General features: G+C 37.0%; 1 protein-coding gene across 1 annotated transcript in view; it reads left to right on the top strand.

The window, feature by feature from the left end:
• LOC120460333 (DENN domain-containing protein 2A) overlaps positions 1-16434 on the top strand; it is a 42418-nt gene that overhangs the window by 17194 nt on the left and 8790 nt on the right. The window contains exons 2-8 of the mRNA XM_039648060.2: positions 3682-3768; positions 6645-7550; positions 10457-10584; positions 13114-13229; positions 14482-14679; positions 14866-14959; positions 16314-16364. Coding sequence (XP_039503994.2) covers positions 3683-3768; positions 6645-7550; positions 10457-10584; positions 13114-13229; positions 14482-14679; positions 14866-14959; positions 16314-16364 — 1579 coding nt within the window. The 5' untranslated portion in view covers position 3682. The remainder of the gene's footprint in view (positions 1-3681; positions 3769-6644; positions 7551-10456; positions 10585-13113; positions 13230-14481; positions 14680-14865; positions 14960-16313; positions 16365-16434) is intronic.

Raw genomic sequence — 16434 nt, 5'->3', positions numbered from 1 at the left:
TCATCCAATCAGCTGATGGGCATCGGGTCAGGGGGCGGGGCCAGTAAATGTCCCTCGGGTCATATAGAGGTTTTTATTGGCTGGAACAGATGGCTCACTTTCTCCTCATCTTTGTGGAAGTCGCCTTATCTCGCAGGGGTCACATTTAACAATCGTGAAGAGAACAAAGACCCTGAAATGAAGGTTGTAAATACAGCTAATGTCAGGTTTACTGTTTGTGGCTATCAGGATGAGGAGGACTAACTTGAACACTCAAGTAACAAACAAAGTACTGATCTTTAGTATAACTTGTTCAGGTTGTGTTACAGACATGAATGATTCTGTAAATCAGCTTGTTTTCTAAGCATGCATGCAGATTAGATTATATATAAATTTACAAATGATATATTCTATACTTGAGCGAGTAGATTGTGTTACATTGCAGCTCGGATCAAACTTTGGCTCTTCACTTTTTCATTTCTCTCTCTTCCTTCTTTGCATTTTCAGATGAAGAGGAAGGGGGGTGGGGGGCGCTGATGTTGCTCCGCAAACATGTGACTCCACACACACACACACACACACACACACACACACTCACACTCACACACAGCTGAAAATCATTTAGGGCTGTAGGTCGCCCGAGAGAAAGAGAGAAAAAGACCGCAAACTAAAGATAGATCGACACAATATATATTTAATGATAATAATTTAAAGTAATGAATAATTTCTTTTTGGGTTTTGTATCTTATTTTAATGATTAACTGTAATTTGCAATTTAATTAAATGATATCATCTGTGGCAAATGTACAATACAAGTCACTAAGGTAGACTATCAATCATGGTCGTTGATTAATTTGATGAATTATTTAATTAAGAAATGTATTAATATTAAATGATTTTGCATGATTAATATATTTAAATAATTATCAATTTTACATCTTACTTATTTTTTTGCATTTTACATTATGTTTTATTTTATTATTTTATTGAAAAAAATACACATTTTAAAAATGCTGAGTTGTTTTAACCCAACCCAACTTTGGGTCAAATATGGACAAACCCAGCCATTGGGTTACATTTTTTTCATTACATTTTTAACCCAACTTTTGGGTTTGTCCATATTTGACCCAAAGTTGGGTTAAAACAACCCAGCATTTTTAGAGTGTACTATATATTTATTTTATTTTTCAGTTCTTTTGCCGTTTAGTACCAAAAGTTTTGGATGTTTTTTTGGATTTTTCTTTATTTTTTATTGTGAATTACAAAAATTAGTCAGATACTTTCAAACACCAAACAGAAATAAAAAAAATGTATCATATCATAAAATATAAGCATTAAAAAAACCCAACAAATATACACACGTACACAAACATATCCATTACAATTATTCCATTTAAGTAAAATAAATGAATAAATGAATAAATAAAAAATACAATAAAAATAGCTAGCCACAGAATACATAAATAGTAAATTCCTCTTACACAGCCAATAAATATTGGGTAAATTAATCACTATAATTAATCAATATATTTTCATAGCACTCTATAAGTCTATTACACTTCTGATTATCTATAAGGGTAAGAGAATTGAAAAGTAATTTAAGTTCTACTAAAAATAAAGGGAATTTGGTAACGGGTTACGTCATCTGAGCCGGAGAGGAAGGTTTTTACGGCCGACTCCAGTGGCGGCAGAATGCTGGGAATGTGGGTTAATGGTTGAGCTCTTGCACATGTGGAATGGCGCTCGCCGGCCGTGGAAACAGATGGGGTTCGTTTATGTTGCACCCCCGCTTGTGTCCCATGGACATTGTCATACTTCCGTTTGGCAGAACAAAAAGAACAGACACACACGTACACACTCGACAGTCCTCACCAAATGTGTTGGTTAAGTGGTAACACCTGTGTGGCGACTGGGTTTAGATCACTCGAAAACAGACCCGACTGCTTAGCAAGTTTTTTATTGGCTGGTTGATAATTACTGGCTCCTTTAAAACACATAGGAGTGAGAAGTACGAGGTCGTAGGTCACGTTGAGTTTGGTCAGAGCCCGTCTTGGCACTTCCTATTAGCCCCATTGTGGATCACCTTGGTTGCAGTTCCATTAGAATTCCACTGGAGGTGATCACGGGCGAGAGCAGAATGAATGGGAGTCTATGGGGCCTAAACGGCTAAATGCGTCTCTTTCACCTGCTTCTCGTTAAATCAAAATAGATTTTATTGTTGATTCCGCAAGTTCAATATAGATTATAGGCCAAAAGTCGAAAGAACGAGTACTTATGTCCTTTTGATTTCTTACAGGTTAGGCTGTTGTTGGCCGAAACACGCTAGCATTCTGCTATTGTGTGACATCATCACAGTTTTGAACGGATAAGTGAACTTAAAAATGCAATTTTAAGCTAAATGTATTTTCTTAGCCCTCCCTTTTGAATGCAACTTTTAAATTACTTGACAAGTGGATTTCTGGGGGTGAAACCCCATTGACTCCCATTCATTTTGCACTCGACCGCGAGCGCCCCCGCATGGACAGAGACGTGTTACTGCAGCCAGTCCAGAACCCCGAAGTAACCAGCCAGTGCCAATTCTCTTCAATTAGACATTCTCTGGTTTGGTCTCCTTTTTTGAATATTTCGCATAGACATTTCTCTGTTAGACATTTGTTCAAATCACTAACCCTCACTTTTTTCTGATTTCCCAAATGAAGCAAAACTGGGATGTTTGTAACTGTAGTAACCAGTCTGTTGTAAACTCTCTGACTATAGTCTTTTGTGTTTGTGTTGTGAGTCATCCGGCCTCCTGTGTCATGAGGATAAATGGATGACTATACCATGGTATAGTTAGGGCTGTCCTTTGGGAACCCCCAAATCCCTATTTCCCCTAACGCGCGCACACAGTGATGGTTTCAGATTGTGATACCCTGCTCTTTTGACATTTACTATGGTTTGTTATATGCATGGCATTTCAAGCTATTCAAGCTCACATCAGTGACTCTCAGCTGATACGATGCCTATCATTGTTCACGTATTTAAAGGGATACTCCACTTTTTTTGGAAATAGGCTCATTTTACCACTCCCCCAGAGTTGAACAGTTGGGTTTTACCGTTTTCGAATCCATTCAGCCGATTTTCTGATATTTAGAAGAATATCAGTAACCAGACAGTTTCTCGTCTCATTGACTTCCATAGTATATTTTTTTCCTACTATGGAAGTCAATGAGACCAGAAACTGTCTGGTTACTGATATTCTTCTTAATATCAGAAATACGGCTGAATTGATTCGAAAACGGTAAAACTAAACTGTTCAACTCTGGGGGAGTGGTAAAATGAGCCTATTTCCAAAAAAAAGTGGAGTATCCATTTAAGCTCCTTTAGTATTATCCGCTGCTATGGCGTTTGTCATGAGCGATTACCCTCCTCCCTCCCCAGCTCCACCCGTCTAACGTCAGGATTTGGCATTTCCGTTGAATCAGACGAAATTCTCTACATTAAAATATTGAAATTAATGATATCTGCAATACATTCTCGTTGGTTCTTTTCTGATTAGCCTAAGGAGGGTTATTGCTGCTCTTATCCATGCTAGGCTGCATGAACCAATCCAAACTATATAAGCTTATGGTCAATCATATTTGATGATAGTGGTCCCTGAAACTATGATATTTCCATGTTAATTGTCCAAAAATACTTATTTCTGTTTGTGTGTGTGTGTAGGATGCCGTCTGCTAGCACCATGACTGGCGGGAGAGCACTTCTGCTCTGTACAAACACAGAGGACTGCATCTACCAATCAGCAAACGGGTATGTACTGTATAACTAAGTCCTTTAATTTCCTGGTAATTCGTTGCTGTTGTTGTTAAAGCTGCAGCTTTCCTGCCTTCCGTACCGATTGAATTAAAGGAGTAGTTCACTTTAAAAAAACTTTTGCTGATAATTTACTCACCCCCATGTCATCCAAGATGTTCAACGAACGAAATGACTCAAAAAGATTCGTTCGTTTTGATCACAGAACAGAGCAAGGCGAGCATTTGTGCTTATAAAACTTAAACTTTTTCATTTATTTTTTAAATGAGCGATCGTTTCGCTTGATAAGGCCCTTATTCATCGTCTGGTGTCGTTTAAAGCCCTTTGAAGCTGCACTGAAACTCTCATTTGGACCTTGAACCGTTTGGTCCCCATTGAAGTCCATTATATGGAGAAAATCCTGGAATATTTTCATCAAAAACCTTCATTTCTTTTCTAGTTTTCGACTGAAGAAAGAAAGACATGGACATCTTGGATGACATGGGGGTTTAATTTTGACTATTAAACTATTTGTTTAATCAAACAAAAGAAGCGTTGTTAAATTTGGTGCCACTGGTCACTAAAAAAATAGTAGAATCATTTCATTGAAATAAAGATTAAAAATTCAGTAATTTTTGACCAACACAAACAGTAGCAGAGTCCATGTGTTATCCATGCTTTATCCAATTCAATAAGTGTCAGTATACACTTGACTCGGAAATGAACTTTATTGTCTAACGTAGAAACTAGCTAATAAAACCAAGTACTGCTATAGGTGTAACTAAGCTACCTTGTTCTTTTTGAAACGGCAATTTTGGTGCTTTTTACTGTATAAAACCATACCTTAAATGATGTTCAGTCCATGCTTAAGTTTTCCAGCAAACATCGATCATACACCGCAGTATTAAAACCAAACATGTCCAGTAAGGTAAACACTGATAGACTTCATAAACATCCCCAGGTGGGATATTGAGGGTAATTTTGGGGCAAGCCTAACTGTGAAAGTTATTTTTACCGAAATCTAATTAAACTCCTTTGGTACTGCCAACCCATGGTGGTTTGGCATGCCATAGTGTGTTAGTAAAAGATTTAAAACCTGCAGAAGAATGGGCGAAATGAGCGAGCTCACTTTACTGAAGCATTTTCGGTACACTGAGGCTTTAGCCAGTTGAAAAATAAATGCTATTTCATCAGCTGTGCAATGTTCAGCAATGTTCCCAATCCTGTTAAGAGGAGACTTTAGTTTACATCCTGGCGGATGATGGGTGATGTGCCATGCAAGAGTTTGAGCAGGCCTATTCTACACAATCCTCATTTTCCTTTCTGTCTCTGCCTCGTTCCCTCTCTCTCTCTCTCTCTCTCTCTCTCTCTTGATTCTCTTCCTTGGGGTTTTGGAGCTTGACCTAGTTTTCCTCTTGGCTGCCTTGAGCTTCATGAAATGAGATACATTAGCCAGAAAGAGAGAGAAAAAAACCCCCAACATGCCAAACGAAAGTTGCTGAGAGTTTATTTGAATTTTCTGAGAGCCAACAGTGTGTATTTGGAAAAAGAGGTATCGCTATTTGGAGGCATATTGGTGAAGATATTTTATTCTCCTGTAAAATGATGACAAAAAAGTTCTAGGTTCACATTTCCTCTGTTTGTTTGTGTTTATTGACTGAGCCAATTAAAGAAAGAGGAAGATGCACGTCTGTCCCATGAACTTTGGCCCGCACCAGGTCAAACGTTCACAGAGGAGTTCATGACCTTCCAATTCATAACCGCTGATGCTGTTTGGTGGAGTGAAAGGCTTGTATTTTATGTCCACAGAGGAAATAGGACACGCCCATCTGCATCTCATTTGAACTTGTACATTTAAAAAGTAATTTTAATTTGTTGTATTGTATTGTATAGACAATGCAATTAAAGGATTAGTTCACTTTTTTAAAAAAAAACTTTTGCTGATAATTTACTCGCCCCCGTGTCATCCAAGATGTCCATGTCTTTCTTTCTTCAGTCGAAAAGAAATGAAGGTTTTTGATGAAAACATTCCAGGATTTTATCCATATAATGGACTTCAATGGGGTCCAAACGGTTCAAGGTCCAAATGAGAGTTTCAGTGCAGCTTTAAACGACACCAGACGATGAATAAGGGTCTTATCAAGCGAAGCGATCGCTCATTTAAAAAAATAACAAAGTTTAAGTTTTATAAGCTCAAATGCTCGCCTTGCTCTGTTCTGTGACGCTCTCCTGTTCGAACTCGTTCATCAAAATGAACAAATCTTTTTCGTGTCCTTTGGTTCATTCAACGAGCGAAATGAACGAGTTGACTCTGGGAAAGATTCGTTCATTTTGATGAACAAGTTCGAACAGGAGAGTCACGAACGCTCATCACAGAACAGAGCAAGGCGAGCATTTGAGCTTATAAAACTTAAACTTTGTTATTTTTTTTAAATGAGCGATCGTTTCGCTACATAAGATCCTTATTCATCGTCTGGAATCGTTCAAAGCCCTTTGAAGCTGCACTGAAACCGTTTGGACCCCATTGAAGCCCATTATATGGAGAAAATCCTGGAATGTTTTTATCAAAAACCTCAATTTCTTTTCGACTGAAGAAAGAAAGACATGGACATCTTGGATGACACGGGGGTGAGTAAATTATCAGCAAAAGTTTTTTCAAAAGTGAACTACTCCTTTAATACCAATACCAAAGGGAAAACTCTGAACATTTTTGGTGTACAGCTGAATACTGTCTAGTAGACTGCTTTGTTTGTAATTTTGTGGTTGTGAGATTTTGGTAATTGGTAATTATGCGAGAAGCATGTTGACCTTGAAATGCACCGACTCTATAATTACTGTCTAATGACTCTCAGACACTCTTGATGACTTTAGCATCTTTCCCGTGGTCTCTTCAGGCTCCACTGCTGCGGATTGAAGCTTGACCAGGCCCAATCTGTGGTGCTTCAGCGGCCTGACCTGTGTGGGGTTGGGGACGGTCTCTCATCTCTGAGCAACCTCAACCGAAGCCCAGGAGACAACATCATGCTTGCCCACAAGAGTCCTTCCAATCCTCGGCCCATTGAGAACGGCTCTGGCGTTTGCAGCAAGTCCCCCAAAACGCCCTCAGGACTCAAAAGCACTGCCAGCATTCGGGACAAGATCTCCCAATGGGAAGGCAAAACGGAGACAATCCCCCCGAAAGAAACTGACGGTGGGAAGAAGAAGGCGCAGCCGGAAGTACAAAGGAAAGACAGCAAGAGACTTTTCAACTGGGAGAGACAGAACTGTGGTAAAGAGAACGGTAGCAAGTCTGGAGAACCTCTACAGGGACACGTGAAAGAAAAAGAATGGATTTTGGACCCAAAAATGACAGAAACTTGTCAGGACAAAAAGTCAGTGCTGACGCACATTAAAAAACTCGAGCAAGCGATGAAGGAGACTCCTTCCAAATCATCCTTGTCCATGCCAGGCAATTATTTCTGCCCGGCTTCCAAAGAGGAGCAGGAAGAGGCCGAGAAACGAGCCGCCGAGCCGATCTTCGGGACTCTGGATGTGGTGAGATCCGGCAGCCGTCGAAGTCGGGACCCCGAGAACGTCTACAGCGAACCTGGAGTTGCTTCCATTAACCCTTTACCAAAACCCCAAAGAACCTTTCAGCACCACACGCAGACAAACAACCATGTGGACAACCACGGTTTTGTCAAGGGTAAAAGAAACCTTCCCCCTTTACCTTCCATACCTCCGCCACCCCTTCCCTCCTGTCCTCCACCACCAGGGGTCTGTAGAAGACCATCCGGACGAGCTCGAAACACCAATAACAGGTAAGAGGACTGATATATGATGACTTTCAACCTCATTTGGGTTATCTCATATCTAACCAACCTTTTGGTAAACAAGTCAGTCTACTTGGTGGCCATCCCTGGGCCCCTACTTCCAGTCTTGCACAAGTCAAGTCAAGTCACATTTATTTATATAGCGCTTTTCACCATACAGATTTTATCAAAGCAGCTTCACAGTGATAACATGAAAGTAGTACAACACAGATCAATAATATTGTTAAGTATTAAATATTAAATAACCCCGACTAAGCAAGGCAAAAGCAAGGTGACAGTGGCAAGGAACCAAAACTCAGATTGGATGGAGAAAAAACCCAGGCTCAGTCGGGGGCCAGTTCTCCTCTGGCTAACATTCATATTGTTTATATATAAATATTAAATATAAATATTGTTTATATATAAAACGGCGCCATAACATATCGCCGGCGTTGAGTCGTCTCTTCACAGGTGTTGGGGCATCCGAAATCCCCGTGAGAGGCTGGACACAAAACGCCATTTTTCTCGGGACAGACGTCCTGAGGTAACAGCAGAAAGGCAGATGGGAGATAATTAGCATAGCTGATGTTCATAATGATTTCCATTATACGAGAAAACCACTATCTCACAAACTCTCCGCAACGCAACCATACACACCGACCCGTTTGACTAAGACTGTCGAGCCCCACTGTCGCAGTAATGCGTTTCAGTGGCAGACGGGTCCGTATGGCATAACAGAGGACTAAAAGGTAAGCATTATGTGAATGCTTGACTAAAGAGATGCGTCTTTAATCTAGTTTTAAACTGTGTCAGCGAGTCAGAGCCTCGGACCGTATCGGGAAGGCTATTCCAGAGTTTTGGAGCACAACTCCAATCTATTGGAGACTGTTTGCCAAGCTTATGTTTCAAAAAAGCTGATGTTTTTCGAAAAACATCTGAAATGGAAAGAGACTAGAAATTTGACTAGAAATCTGAGGTATATTTTTTGAGAGAACAGAGCAAATCAATCGCTGCAGTTCACAGAAATAACTGAAAGGTGGATTTGCAGTTATAATTTTGTGTCAATATGCTGAATATAGGGGTAAAATCAATCATACCCTGTATTGTTTTGTCACATATCGTATTGACGACTCATCAATTAAATATTTACCATCGTATATTCTGCATGAATGGATGTTTTGAAATAAACACTGACAACGATACAAGCTTTAGGCTTGGATGATATACATGACATTGATATTAGTGATCACACACATTTAGACCTACCTATATTGTATTTATGTAAAGCATTTAAATTTGCTTTATGTATTTCCCCGGCGCTGAAATCGGGCACATGTAAATGTCAGGATCGTCCATGGATCACTGGATCTTTGGTAAGTTGTAAGGAACACTATATCGAGTTCAATCTTTATTTAATATGATAATCGTTTGTTTTACTCGCGTTTTCACCGTTTCCCGTTAACTCCAGTCATGCACGCAGTCCCCTGATGGAGTTTAGGTTCCTCGCCACTGTCACCTTTGTTGCCATCGGCTTGGCTTGCTTAGTTGGGGACATTAAATTAAACATTTGATTAGGGATGCACGATATATCGGCCGCATTATCGGTATCGGCCGATATATGATCATTTTTAACGTTATCGTTATCGGCCCAACAAAAGCCGATAAATAATGTATTGTTTCCTTCAGCTGAGGCACTTTAGATGCGCACTGTTCAACATGATGCTTTTAAAATGAATTGAAATCACTTTAAAAAGTAAAATCCAGTTAAAGTGCAAAATGTGCAGCGCAAGTCTGTCATATCGGCTACACAACATTAAAATATGAACATCGTAATTGTGTTTGTATCTTGGACTTTTTTTTGATAATCAGGCTCTCAAAAATTGTCTAAAAACGTGGATTTAGATTTATCGGCCAATATATTGGTTATCGGCTTTCAAACACAAAGAATTATCGGTTATCGGTATCGGCCAAAATTGTCATATCTGTGCATCCCTAATATTGATCTGCCTGCATTGAGACCATTATACAAGTACTGACGGTTTACTCACGGGTTTACTCCAGAGCGGCTATAAATATATATATATATATATATATATATATTAGGGCTGTGCAAAAATTAATTGCGATTAATCGCATCCAAAATAAAAGTCTAATATATTTGTGTGTGCTGTATATAATTATTTTACATATATAAATACCTATGCATGTATATATTTAAGAATTATTTGCGCTTAAATTCTGTATATCTATATCTATGTATAATTTATATTATATAAATATATAAATATTTTATATATGAATAACACATTTTCTTAAATATATATATATAAATGAACTAAATTAATAACTTTTTTTAAAACTAAAATGAAACATCACTGAACTTACTTACTTTTTTTGCATTATTTCTGTGGAGCTGCTTTGAAACGCTCTGTATTGTAAAAAGCTCTATATAAATAAAGGTGGCTTGATGTATTACATTGAAAACTTAATACATCCATACAGTGAATTTGTCAGGATTTAAAAACCCAGACATGGTGCTTGCCATCCATACGTAGACACTGGAGAAATGGCACGTGGACTGAAGGAACCTTGCAAATTTAGTAGCCTACCATCTGATTTTTATGTCACACTAATGTGAAAATAAATCTTTTGAAACCAAGACTCCCCTAAAGGATTACCGTCCTCAGTCTTTATGGAGATGCAGTTTTAATGGTCGCATTTATCAGTCTAGCCCATCTATGAAATACGTTGTGGTGCAATCTTAATCTGTGGAAATGGGGTCTGTTTTTAATTGAATCTGTGCAAAGTCCTCAATCTTCTACATTAAACCAGAGGACATACAAGTTCTCCAATTTCCTGTGGACTTAATTGGGCTCTTCAATGACGAGTTTTATTTGTATTTGTTGAACCTGCAGGAAGTCTTACGAGTTTGAAGATATTCTACAGTCGTCCGGAGAAGGCTGTCGAGCAGATCTCTACGATCTAACTAAGCTAGGACTCACGCGCACTTTATCGGAGGAGAACGTCTACGAGGATATCCTAGGTATGACCATGCACTGCACTACAATGCTACTGGGTAAAACTTGGCTGACTGTGCACCTGACAGAGCAATTTCCCAGAAGCCCAGGAGCTTGAAACTTAATAAAGCACTTAATAAGGACCAAATTGAGACAAGGCCATCACAAACATTGGTGTTTCTTTGCTCAACCTCAGCCGTGGTCCTCTATGTTTGTGTTACCCCACATCAGTCTTCTCAACATGATGGTCTTGGAGAAATAGTTCAATAGGTCAACAACAAGATGACCTTTAAATATTGATAAGCCACTATGTTAGTTTAGTAGCATTTTATTATACACTCTCAGAAAAAAAAAGGTACAAAAGCTGTCACTGGGGCTGTACCTTTTCAAAAGGTACACTTTTGTACCCAAAGGCTACATATTGGTACCTTAGTGGTACATATTAACACCTAAAATGTACATATTAGTACTTAAACTGTACATAATAGGACCTAAAATGGACATATTAGCTTCTGAAATGTACATATTAACACCTAAAATGTACATATTAGCACCTAAAATGGACATATTAGCTCCTGAAATGTACATATTAACACCTAAAATGTACATATTAGGACCTGAAATGGACATTAGCTCCTGAAATGTACATTTTAACACTTAAAATGTACATATTAGGACCTAAAATGGACATATTAGCTCCTGAAATGTACATATTAACACTTAAAATGTACATATTAGGACCTAAAATGGACATATTAGCTCCTGAAATGTACATATTAGGACCTAAAGACTTCCTGCATCTTGGAAAAAATGGCCGCCATGTTGAATTTTTGGGTGGCCCACGCCTTTTTCACAAAAAGTGACCCTTAGAGAGCATCTGTGCCAAATGTTATGCTTCTATACCAATTTGAACGATTCTCTTGAAATATGCCGATAGGATTGCCGAAACCACACAATCTGTAGCAGGCATTAAACTTTGATCATCTGTGATTATGATAAATCTGACTACTAGTCAGATCAAGCTAAATTTGTTTGCACAATCCTCCTACATCCGTGTTTAATGCCGTCTAATTATACAATGACATTTACCAGTGATCTATCTAGCGTTTCTCTGGCAACTAGCCGTCCTTTTAATGGTTTTGAACGTGGAGCATAGCGTACGTTCTCTTGTGTTCTAGAACTGGATGTCCCAACATCATGAACTCTTCCCACCAGGCACATCTGGTGGATGAATCGACGTGACAGAGGCTTTCTGCATCAGAAAAAAAACACACCTTTCTTCCACTCTCTTTCTCTCTGGCTCATTCAAAGACTTTGCTAGGAGTTTATCTTCTTGTTAGTGCCTTTGGTGATGCCACACGCAGCTAATGAGGTCTGGCAAACTTACAAACATCTGGAAAGCAACCAAACACATGACGTCAGTTTGCTGAAAAGCGGATCCAAACCAGGCTGTGTTGACATTAGCGAGAAATGCCCACAATAGCTAGCACCACTTACTTGTCAGAAAACTTGATTTATGACTTGTCGTTATGAGTGCATTTAAATTTGTTTTTAATAGGGCTGTGCAAAAATTAATTGCGATTAATCGCATCCAAAATAAAAGTCTGTGTTTACATAATATATTTGTGTGTGCTGTATATAATTATTTTGTATATATAAATACACACACATGCATGTATATATTTAAGAAAATGTGTTATTCATATATAAAATATTTATATTTATAAAATATAGATTATGTATTTATATATATATACAGAATTTAAGCGCAAATAATTTTTAAATAATACAAGCATGCATAGGTAATTATATATGCAAAATAATTATATACAGCACACACAAATATATTATGTAAACACAGACTTTTATTTTGGATGCGATTAATCGCAATTAATTTTTGCACAGCCCTAGTTTTTAACTGAAAATCGACCCTGTTTTGTTTGGTAGGAAATGTGTAGCTTTTCTAGTTTTGTTACATTTTGAAATGACCTGGTTATATGGTTTTTCTTAAATGTAAATCTTGTATTTTATGTCTACAGGTTTAAATCATCCGTCCTTAACAAGACGAATAGGCTTTATTCCTACTCAGTGTTTTTGACTTGTTTTTTCAGTGTATCGAAACATGGTTAAATCAAGATACATTTACTTGAGATGCAAAATGACTTAAGAAAAAATGTAAAAATATTGTTCATAATAGAGTTCATACTTAAACAAGAAAGAAAAATAGCTGCCAGTGGGGTCAGAAGAATAATAAACATTATAAACTTAATACAGAGTAATAATACGTCCATTTTTCTTATGATATTTGTTCTTGTTTTAAGGATAAAGTCACTTAATTCTAATAATTTTTCAGAAAACAATATTTTATCATTTCACTTCTCAAGAAAATGCATCTTAATTTAAGAATATTTAGATATTTTACTGAAAAACAAGTCAAAAATACTTTTTTTTTTGCAGTGTAAAATGCTAATCGACATCCATACAGCATTATGGTTTTGAAAAATGGCCAAGCAAGCATTACTAATAATAATCTTGGTGTACATTTTGTTTCTTAGACCCTCCTTCGAAGGAGAACCCATATGAAGACATCGAGTTGGAAAGCCGCTGTCTTGGGAGCAAATATCCCGTCCTTTCTTCCCCTTCCTCTCCCATTCCCGACACTCCATCCAAGGTATTCATACAGCATTCCCACTCTAGAGCGAGTACTTTATATCCATCAGCATTCAATACTAACATCTAGAGATGAGTGATGTGAATTCACATTATAGTTTATTCCCAAAAAATAAAAAAAATGAATGTACTACTTGTACATTACATGCAAAATAAAAAGAAGAGCTTCTGCCTTCCAAATATATTGTAATTATTGTTATAATACTTTATATAATAGATATTGTCTTTTGTATGTTTGTATTTTTAGATTTTCTTTTATTTGTATCTTTTTGTTGTTGGAAATAGAAATAAAGGATGCAAAAAGAGCAGCTTGTGCATGCCACAAAACATCTACATTTTGACCTATGGAAGATTCGGAGTTTGATCTTTTTTTTGACCCCTTAAGTGTCACCCCCCTTTTTTTTAATGTACGTGAAAATGCACATTTCGAAATGTGAAATAAATTAAGAAAGTGAAACTATTGAAGTTTGAGTTAAGAAAAATTAATTGTTCATATTTTTTTTAAAATATATATTTTCAAAACCTGGGCGACTGTAAAACTGCAAAAAAAAAAAAACAAAAAAAAAAAAATCAAAGCCAAAAATCTGAACAAGTTGTGTTTCAAATTTTAGGTTGATATCTAAAAAAAAAAGAGCTTTCAGTGAGATTTTGTTTGGGCGCAGTACCGAACGCTTCCACTAGGGCACAACCAGACTCCATCACTGCCCATATAAGGGCGCATATGTGTTTTGAGTGATCTGAACCATTATTTCCACATTTTTAATACAATTTATGAAGTAGACATCCTATTCAGAAGTAATATGAGAAGTTTGGCAGATTTTGATATGAATTCAACCTCTAAGAAACACATATGTGCGTTATAGCCACATCTCAATTGGTGAATCTATATCTTTTTCTTTATATTTCCAAAAAATTTCGACCTTTTTTCTAAAATAAATGAATGGATGCTATCTTTTGAACTCAAAAGATAGCAAAAAATGCTATCTTTTGAAAACAAACTGAGGTTTCTACACTATTTCAAAATGAATGTCTGAAAATTTTATTGTTGCAAATCGATACATTATGGCTCCTCTGTAATTTATTTTGAAGATCAATCACCTAATATGGAAACTAGAGATTGTAAGCTTTCAAATGATATATAGTATGTCAAGATTAGTTTAGGTTTAGTATAGGATAATAGTGTTTTACACTTTAAGGTAACCTGATCAAATCAAATTAGCAACTGACTCTGAATTACAATTTCTCAATGACAGCTGTCCTCCAAGCCTGGTTTCTTCAGGCAGAATTCAGAGCGACGCAGTTTCAAGCTATTGGAGCTGCGTAAGACCGGCAGAGACGGTGGCGTCGCGTCCCCGTCCCGAGTCAGCCCTCCATCAACACCCAGCAGCCCGGACGACACCCCGTGCCTGTCAGGGGACCCGTACAACCGGCGGCGGAGGAAAATACCAAAGGTACAGTCAGTGTAATCCTTGACTTATCAGTGATTTATAACTCTGACTGAGACACTGGCCCGCCGGAATGCTTCCACTGCTAATACAAATGTGACGGGCAGATGAGACGCCTGAAAAATGGAGGAAAAAGTCATTTCCTTCAAAACTCCTTTGGAAGAGCTGTGTCTGATAAAGCCTTTTCAACAGATGGTGCAGAAAATCAACGGCATCTTTGAGGCCCGCCGGGGGAAGAAGAGGATGAAGAGGGTCTCGCAGTCCACCGAGGCCAGTTCAGGACGAGGTGTGTGTGTGTGTGTGTTAGCCAAATTTAGACCTACCTTTCCCTGTTAAAGACATGCTTGAAGGAGTAGTACATTCAATTTGCTCACACTTGTCACAAGTGAAGTGAGTATATTTTTCAGTTTTAAATTTATATATATATATACAGTTTATATACATACGTACATACAAAACTAAAAATATGTTTATATATATTTATTTTTGCTTTTATTATTTTGTTTTTTTTATGCACACACACACCTTATATGCTTAGTTTATTTTTACTTTATTATATATATATATATATATATATTAGGGCTGTGCAAAGATTAATTATGATTAACCGCATCCAAAATAAAAGTTTGTGTTTACATAATATGTGTGTGTGTGCTGTGTGTAATTATTTTGTAAATATAAATACATATGCATGCATGTATATATTTAAGAATTATTTGCACGTAAATACTGTGTAGATAGAAATAGATAATTATATTATATATAAATATAAATATTTTATATATGAATAACATATTTTCTTAAATATATACATTCATGTGTGTGTATTTATATTTACAAAATAATTATACATAGCACACACAAATATATTATTTAAAGATAAGCTTTTATTTTGAATGCAATTAATCATAATTAATCTTTGCACAGCCCTAATATATATATATATATATGAAGAAAAATTAAATCATGTGTATAAAAGAATATATAAACATACATTAAGGGCTGTCAAATCGATTAATCGCATCTACCATAAAATGTCGTGTTTATATCATATGTGTGTATCACACACACACACACATTTTATATATATATATATATATATTATGTACACACATATATTATATAAATACAAACTTTTATGTTAGATATGATTAATCGATTTCCCAGCCCTAATAATAAATTAAAAAATACATTTATTTTTACTTAATTATTACTTTTTATATACATGTGTGTGTGTGTGTGTGTTGGTTTGTTTGTACATATTATACATTTTCTATATTTTCTTTTTTTTGGTTTTTATTTTGTTAAGAAAGATAATACATGGTTTATATTGAATTATAAGAGTTCTAGTCTGACCCTTGGATGACCATATTTGTTGCACCCATATTCACCTATAAAGTAACAGCCCATTTAACAGTGCATTGTGGGACAGTCCGGGCCTCAGACACATGTGCGTCCACTTAGCTTTATGGACACGTTTACAGTTCTGGGGTCAGTTGCGTTTGACCCATTTTCCCTGGGATGATAGAATTATGTTACGTTATAGGATACACATGTGCACCCAAGCATGAAATGTCTTAGCGAATACCTGCATACCGATTCTCTGGTGACCTTTGACCTCTCTCTCTTGTCCGGCACAGTGACGGACGACAACAGCGAGTCTGAAAGTGACACAGAGGAGAAACTAAAGGGTAAGAGGCCTTACAGTCACTGAGAGCACGTCTACGTCACACAACAGACTTCTATGGGGAAAGGCATCAT

Source organism: Pimephales promelas, chromosome 25 (genome assembly GCF_988280905.1).
Source record: "Pimephales promelas chromosome 25, fPimPro1.hap1.1, whole genome shotgun sequence".
Lineage (NCBI taxonomy): Eukaryota > Metazoa > Chordata > Actinopteri > Cypriniformes > Leuciscidae > Pimephales > Pimephales promelas.
Note: the sequence above shows the minus strand (reverse complement) of the source record. Positions and strands in the feature narration are given on the sequence as shown.